The sequence below is a fragment of the Mesitornis unicolor genome, unplaced genomic scaffold, assembly GCF_000695765.1.
Source record: "Mesitornis unicolor isolate BGI_N332 unplaced genomic scaffold, ASM69576v1 scaffold41487, whole genome shotgun sequence".
NCBI classification, from domain to species: Eukaryota; Metazoa; Chordata; class Aves; order Mesitornithiformes; family Mesitornithidae; genus Mesitornis; species Mesitornis unicolor.
In genome coordinates this window covers 4,505-12,097 of record NW_010196531.1, presented here as the reverse complement: position 1 = coordinate 12,097, position 7,593 = coordinate 4,505, and the positions used below count along the sequence as shown (strand labels likewise).

General features: G+C 56.9%; 1 protein-coding gene across 1 annotated transcript in view; it reads left to right on the top strand.

The window, feature by feature from the left end:
• Positions 1-7,593, top strand: part of LOC104543816 (band 4.1-like protein 1) — a gene marked incomplete at both ends in the record, with an annotated part of 18,946 nt that overhangs the window by 8,206 nt on the left and 3,147 nt on the right. Inside the window, 3 exons of the mRNA XM_010188511.1 lie at positions 5,111-5,509; positions 6,911-7,021; positions 7,397-7,444. Of these exons, the coding sequence (XP_010186813.1) occupies positions 5,111-5,509; positions 6,911-7,021; positions 7,397-7,444 (558 nt within the window). The remainder of the gene's footprint in view (positions 1-5,110; positions 5,510-6,910; positions 7,022-7,396; positions 7,445-7,593) is intronic.

Below are 7,593 nucleotides of genomic sequence, written 5' to 3'. Positions count from 1 at the left end.
GAACCGCTTGGTTTCAGCATTGCTAGAAACCTCTGCTGAACAATTGCTTCTGATGAGATTTTCCTGGAGAGCTGGAAAGGATGGATGGACTTTGGAGTGAATCTGAGCTGCAGCACCTGGTAGGAAGAGGAAAGGGCATTTCTGATGCCTAAAGGTGGTTTATTTTCTTGCTCATGCTCCTGGCAGTCTGACATAGTCTTATGACATGTGGATGAAGCTGAGAGTGAGGCTACTCAAAACGCAGACCGTTGCCTGCAATGAAATCTCACCCTTTGCTCCTGGAGCTTGCTAGAGCCAGCTGAAAACAGGAGGCAGATCGGGAGCCTCAGCCAGGTTTAACCAGCTGCGTTCCCCTGCCTCACGAGAGATGCCCCCATGGCTGTTAATGGGGCTACTGGGAGCATCGCTCCCACTTCTGTACTTGCAGTGAAGCTGCAGATATTGCAAGTATGTCAGTGAGCCACAAAACATGGTCCCTGGAGAGGACAGAGGGACTCAGTCCCCATCACAGCATCAGCCCCCTTATTTTTGGTCCTTCTCTCCATCAGCGAGTTGCCAGGCTCTTTGTATAGACCCTGCCTCAACTCTTGCATGAATAATAATAATAATTTAGTCAGTCCCGTCCGAGGCAGGACAGCTTTCTGTTACTCATCAGCCATCAGCAGTTAGGTAAAGTATGTTTGATGCTAACTCTTCTTGCTCCAATTGCAATGCAGGGCTCGGAGCATTGGGTATTTATAGAGAGAGAAACTCCTAGGCTGGAAGCAGTAGCTCTAAAGAAAGTGCTGGGAGTCAAGAAAGAAGAAGCACATGCAGGTACAACAGAGGTGAGAATGAGCGCGAGCACCCCAAAAGTGGAGATGGCAGTAGGGAGAGCCAAGGAAGTGGCAGGCCAGGAAGAGCCAGCAGATGTGGTCCTGGTTAGCCGGACGAGAGCAAAAATGATCGCTAGTCCAGAGGATTTTGAGTCTGTCTGGGAGGATGAGATCTATGAGAAGGAAACCAGGGGGAAGCCCGGCCAGGAGGCAGAGCACCCACCAGCCGAGAGCGCAGAGGAGGAGCCCCAAGAGCGGGGCAAGGAAGCAACTGCCAGCGACCCAGGTCTGCCCAAGCCATGTCAGCAGCCTCCAGAGAGGCAAAAGGCCAAGATTTTGGGGCCAGAGCCTCCCCAGGGAGAAAGCGAGATGGTATGCAAGGAGCGTGTTTCTGCAGCCACCAGGAAGCAGGAGGCCCGAGTGCTGGCCGCAGCCACGGAGGTCGTGAAAGTTAAAGTGAAGGCTGGCGACGACAGCTCGGAGACTTCTGTGACCCAGAGGATCATCTACTTAGGAGATCCAGAGGGAGAGGAGAAGGACAGCAAAACTGCCCGGCTCTTGGAGGCTGGTGGATGGCTTGGCTTGGAGGAGAGCCCAGAAGGCCCTGTGAACACATCTAGGGAGGGACCTGGGCACACAGCACCTGCGGCAGGAGGGTCCCAGCCCCCTTCCTCAGCAGGTCAGAAGCAGCCGTCGGTGACCGAAAAACCGGCTGGAGCACTAGAGCAGCCTGAGACCGGCTGTGATGAGACCGGCCTGGCAGGACATCCCACCCCGTGGCAGGAGGAAGGGGTGATGGACTGCGGAGCACCCCAGGGGGATGAAGCCCCACCGTGTTACTCAGAGGTGGGACCAGAGCAGACAGATCTGCAAAGCCCAGTGGGAGGCTTGAAGCCACACGACCTGGCAGGGGACAACTGCGGGGCTGAGAAGCACGGAGGGAGCCCAGCACAGAGCCCGGACATCTGCACAGCATTAGAGGAGCTCTCAGGAAGGGTTGAAGTGGACAGCGAGAAGGATGAAAGTGCTGGAGTGGTCCTTCAGATGGAAGAGATAGAGACCAAGTCACCCGTGTCAGCTGTGCCTCAGCAGAGCCACCCGCACACCACTGTGGGGTGGGAGAGGGGTGAAGCCAGCCCTGTCCCTTCAGAGCCAGAGGGCAGAGAGCTGTGCCAGGGCCCCAGCCCTGGCTGGGGTGTGGACTCACCCAAGGATGCGAACCCCTTGGCGGAGGTGGCACGCAAGGAAGCGAGCCCTGCAGCGGGCCAAGGAGCGCCCAAGAATGTGAGCCCTGAGGCAGAGGCGGCAGTACCCAGGGGGATGTATCCTGAATCTGAAGAACAACCCCAAGATGTGGGCTTTGCTATGTGGAAACCACCCCAAGGTGCCAGACTTGTTGCAGGAGGACCGCCCCAAAACACAGACGCTGCAGCAGAGCCAATCCAGGTCAGAGACCCGGCCACAGGGGAGGTCGCGCAGGACATGGCCCTTGTCACAACCCAGAGCAAAGTCCCTGCCACAGAAGAGCTGCTCCGGGAGGATAAGTTCATGATAAAACAGCTCTCCCAGGACACAGGACCCACATCAGAGAAGTTGACCAAAGATGAAGGCTGTGGGATGGTAGAACCATCCCATCACAGAAGCCCTTGTATGGACAAGCTGCCTGCCAAGACAGAAGAACCAGAACAAACTGAGGCCGTAATAAGAGAGCTGTCCCAAGAGGGTCCTGCGGCTGGAGGCCTGCTCCACACTGCAGATCCCAAAGCACAAGAGTCACCCTGGGACTTGGAGATTCATGACCTGCAGGCCAGGAGCCCTACAGTAGGAGGAACCTCCAGGGACAGTGAGCTTGCTCTGGGGCAGCCGCCCCAGGATAAGTCCCTTCCCAAAGAAGCTGCTGATGTCCCACACTCCCAATCTCCTGTAGCAGGATTGTCTCAAGAAAGCAAGAGGTACCAGCTCTCTAACTTGGTCTGTGAAGGCAGAGGAGAGCTGCAAGCGAGTGGTGGGACACATCAGGTAGAGTCTGGGTTGCTGATGTGTGTGGCTGGGAAGGCAGGAGCTGTGTCCCAGGAGCATGGAGATGTCCCTGTGGCCTCAGGCAGCTGGCAAGAAAGCGACAGCTACAGGAAAACCTCCGTGGCCTCGAAGATTAAGATGTTCGAGCAAAGTGAAGCAGAGCAGAGGGCAGCCCAGGAGGGCCAAGAGCGAGTGCCTGAAGCTGAGACTTCAGCAAAAGCGAAAGGGAAGATGGCTCTGGCGCAGGACGTGCCTGTGAACCTTGCTTCACCACCAGTAGGACCTGCGCCCAGCGTGGGTTTCTTGGCTCTCAGGCAAGGGGCAGGCTCAGGAGATGCCTCCCAGACGCTCTCACTGAAGGAAGATGTTTCTGTTGACCTGGAGCACGAAGCAGAAGACAGTGCTGACCTGGCCTCCCCCGACTCTGGCTGCGAACTCACTCTGGTGGAAGCCGTGGTAACTCTTCCAATGAACTGTCCGGACGGAAAGTTCATGCGCATGTTGTGTGCCTCTTTATTCTCATGTCCAGTGGCTCCTCACACATCCATTGACTGAGAGCGGTCGCTTTGCATCCCCTGTCCTTTCATGTATGTTTGTGTGGTCGGGCTTCTTCGCTGAATGCAGACCCGCTGGCCACTTGGCTCATCAGCTTTTGTTTGTGACTACCCCGCCCCAACATTTTGGCTCTCTGGAGAATGCCGCTCACTAAACACGAGAGCGGGCACCCAAGCTCCGTGTCCAGGAGCGAAAAAGGGAGATGGGGGGTGGCTGAAGGAGCTGCACCTCTGTCCCGGACACGCATACGCACCCAGCAGCAGCGTGCCCACGCTTCCAGCTTCACCTCGCATTTCTTACATTGATCCCTTCTTGCTTAGCTCCCGGCCTCCCCTGCCCTCCCCTGTCTTCAGCAAGCTGGTGGCTGGATGATGAAATAGCTTTCTTGGCTCTCCTCAGCGCTAGATGAGCTCCTGTCGAGTTCATTTCGTTACGACTAACCATTCTCTCTAATCCAGAGCAAATCTCGGGAACCAAGTGGGGAAGAAAAGGATTTATCTGACCCGTCCTTAAAATCCAGCCAGACAGAAGAGAATTTAAAGACTGCTGTTCCAGTGGTCTTCCAGGTCTCAGTGCTGTTTTACTAACTGCTGCTTACCGTAGTCTGAAAGCTCACCTTAATCAGCTGAGGGCTGTGTGCTTCCAGCTCCTCTCCCATTGCAGAGCTGTTTTGTATGTATTTATGCATACACACACGTGACAACACATATGCAGGTGTGCTCCTCCTGAGTTTGTTTGACACGCTGTTTCTCATACCTCTCAACCTCCCAGCAGTGCCAAGGGACGGTTGTGCCGGCGCAGCCTGGCCTGTTGCGGGGCCCAGGCGCTGGGCATCCTCTGGCATCGATGGGCTTGGAGCTCTTCCTAAGGGAGAACTGCCTGGAGTGAGATGCGAAGCCCAGCAATGGGTCTGCATTTCCCAAAACCCGAGATGGGTCTAGATTTTCCTAATGGCTTCCTGGCAAAGCATGGCGAGGGGAAATGTACCCTCTGATGGCGGAGTTGAGAGGTATGCCCGTTTCTGGAGGGGAGCAAACGGAGGGAGGTCATCCCTTGGCTCTGACTGTGCTGTCAATTACACTGACCAAACGCTCCCCCAGGTCAGCCCTGAGACCCCCTGGAGGAGGAGCGTTGTGCTGGGGAAAAATTCACCCCCTGCCCCCAGTGCATGGCTGCTCCTCCTCCCCCTGGGGCGATGCTCCATAGGGCCCAGGCCCATGCACAGTGGAATTGGCACACTCCTTTGCTTCTCCTTCACCCTGTGTGGCTGATGGGGCCCTTTTCTTTCAACCTCTTCTCTCTTTCTTTCCCTTTGTTTTTTTTTTTTTGAGTGCCCGACCTTACTGACATATGATAGCGCTGGCGTCTGAGCTGTTCCTGAATGTTTCTTAACAGACCTGTTGTTTTGCATACATCTGCTTCCAGCGGGTGCACTGACGTGTCTCTGAGCTGACCGAGCTTTTCTGTGTGACTGACCTTTATTTTTTGAGATTATTAATTACCAATAGACTTCTGGCACACTCCCCGCAAAGTCGCTGCTGTCAGAAAGGTTTCAGTCTCCATGCTTGAGTTGTGTTTGACTCTACTCTGTGATGTTTGCTGCAGCCTTCTTTCTCCTCCTCCTCCTCCTCTTCCCCCCTGTCCCCGTTGGCGCTGCCGGTGCTGCCGCGCCTCGCGGTGCTCACTGTCTCCGTCTCTCTCCGCCATTGTGTCTCATTCAGAGAGCAGGCTTGAGGGAGGGCGCCGAGGAGAGAGCTAAGCCACCTCGGCACAGGGCTCATGAGAGCGACACCGGTGACGAGGAGCAGGACCAGGAGAAGGACTCAGTCTTTCTGAAGGACAACCACTTGGCCATCGAGCGCAAGTGCTCCAGCATCACGGTCAGCTCAACCTCCAGCCTGGAAGCAGAGGTGGACTTCACAGTGATCAGTGACTTCCATGGCACAGCCTTTGAGGACATCTCGCGGAGCCTGCCTGAGCTGGACAAGGACAAGAGCGAAACAGAAGAAGAAGGCCTGGTTTCCTTCCAGCACGCTGACAAAGTAGTTCCTGGACTGGAAGAGGATGTCAAAGGCGGGCAGAAGGTCTCCCAGCCCAGCCCAGATGTCTCCCAGCTAGAGGTATACAGGGATGCCGTTCCACCAAGACTGTCTCAGTGCCATCGTGCAGTTCTCTGTGTTCCTTGTCCCGGTGCCTGGTGTGCACTCCCACATTGGTTTGGAAGAGCATGCTAGCTTTGAAACACCCCTGGTTCCTGGCCGGTGTGGCTGTTTGCCGCCGGTGCGCGCTCACATCTGTGTTGCATGGCTCTGCTGTGTGTTTTGTGCATCTGCTAACCAGAAGACACTGCAGTCATCTCTAGGAGCCCTGTGTTTGGCTGCTTACCCCATCCCTCACACCACTGCATCCGGGCAGCAGGGAAGGGTGCATGTCACTAACGACCCTGTCCTCGTGTTTTGCATGAAGTGATCAGTTTGTGTTGGGAAGCAAGCTGTCCTGACAGCTCACCCCTCTGGACACACCATGGCGGGGAGGGAGCCACCGAGTAGCGCATGGGAGCCGCTCCAAAGCTCGCGGGGGCTCGCCTCAGCGCCGAGAGCAATTGTAACAGAGCTAAGAAAAATGCATGTGGCATGCGTGTGGGCATTGGGTGTGTGTCCAGGGAGAGAACAGCAGAGCCAGCTCCAGCTCAGACGAAATGGAGCCTTGCCTCTGTGCCAGGCTGGGGCCATCTCCTGCCCAGTCAGCCCTCGGTCCTAGCAGGTAAGTTCCAAACACAGCCTGGAGCTGCCAGGGTGGGTGCAGACCTGGAGCAAGAAAAAAGCTGCAGAGTTGGAAGGAGCTTTCTCTGAGCCAGTCTGGAAAGCCTCATGTGGAGCATCCGGGTCATGGTTGGGCCATGGACATGGGTGCACAGCTCCACAGTGCCCCGTGGCTCTCGTGGGGCAGGGGAGGCCACTGTCTGAGGAACGCTGAGCCCTGGCTGCACATCTCTGTGCCCTTGGCAGCTCCAGTTCCCTGCAGTGGGGAGCACTGGAAACCCGACTTCATTCCCCCAAGGTTCGGACGCCCCAGGGTTAACCACATCCACAGGAACTGGTGCAGCTCATAAACTTGCGGCAGGGCGTGAGTGAAACGGATTTGGTGGGTCTTACCCACCTTTTGAAGACCAGTTTGACCTAACCCATGGTGTCTATAAGTCTGTCCAAAAAAGAAATCCCTGCCAAATCTGGGGCCAGAGTAGCAGGTCTGGTCTGGGGTATGGCAATCACACAGGGCACTTTGCATGGTGGCCATCTGCCCCGGGCAGCAGCCTTGGCCTCTGCTCCTTGCCCAGGTAGGGCCTGGCGTGACACTTGCAGAGTGTCCTGCGTGTGTGACACTTGCAGAGTGTCCTGCGTGTGTGACACTTGCAGAGGAGCGGGGTGGGGACGCTCTGCTCACGGGGACTGGTGTGCGAGGAGCGCTCAGGGCTGATGGCGGCGTGCCCCATTGCCTGACTCGCTGTGTTTCTGCTGCAGTCATCAGCCCCGAAAGCAGGTGCTGTGACCATCGACCCAGGGCCAGGCGTGAAGAAGCTTGAAGCAGACGGCTCCACTCCCCACCAAGTCAGCACCGCAGACGCGGCCCAGGTGACATGGTGGGCCCTGCTCCCCAATGGCTCTGCCAAGCAAAACCTGTCCCCAGGGAGGGGAGGGCGCTGAGTCGGGTGGTCAGAGGCTTCTGCTCAAACTTGTCTTTCTGGTGTCCCCAAAACACTAAACCAAAGCCCACCCACAGATACTCCATGTGTGTCCCTTGGCCCATCTGCTGTGCTGCTGGGCAGCACTGGCACATGGGGACGTCACCAGAGGGTGACAGCCACCATCCATGCTGTACCGTGTGTGTCTGTGGCCTCATGGCCCTCCCCAGCTTCCTCTGGCAGCAAGGCTGCCCGCAGCATCCCTGCAAGTGTCCCCCCTCTCCCTGGCACCTCCAGGCTCACCAGGTGTCCTCTCTTGTGGCAGGGCGAAGGAGGCTCCCTGGGCAGCGCAGAGGTGGCACTGGCGACCTCGGTAAGCGGGGCTGACTCCCTCTGCTCTGGTGAGGGTGACTGGGGCTGGCCATGCTGGGGGGGGGACCCTGCCCCACCAGGGATGTCTGTGGAGGGTGACCTGCTGCGTTTTACCCCTCCGTTGCATCCAAGCCAATGCACCCTCCTGCT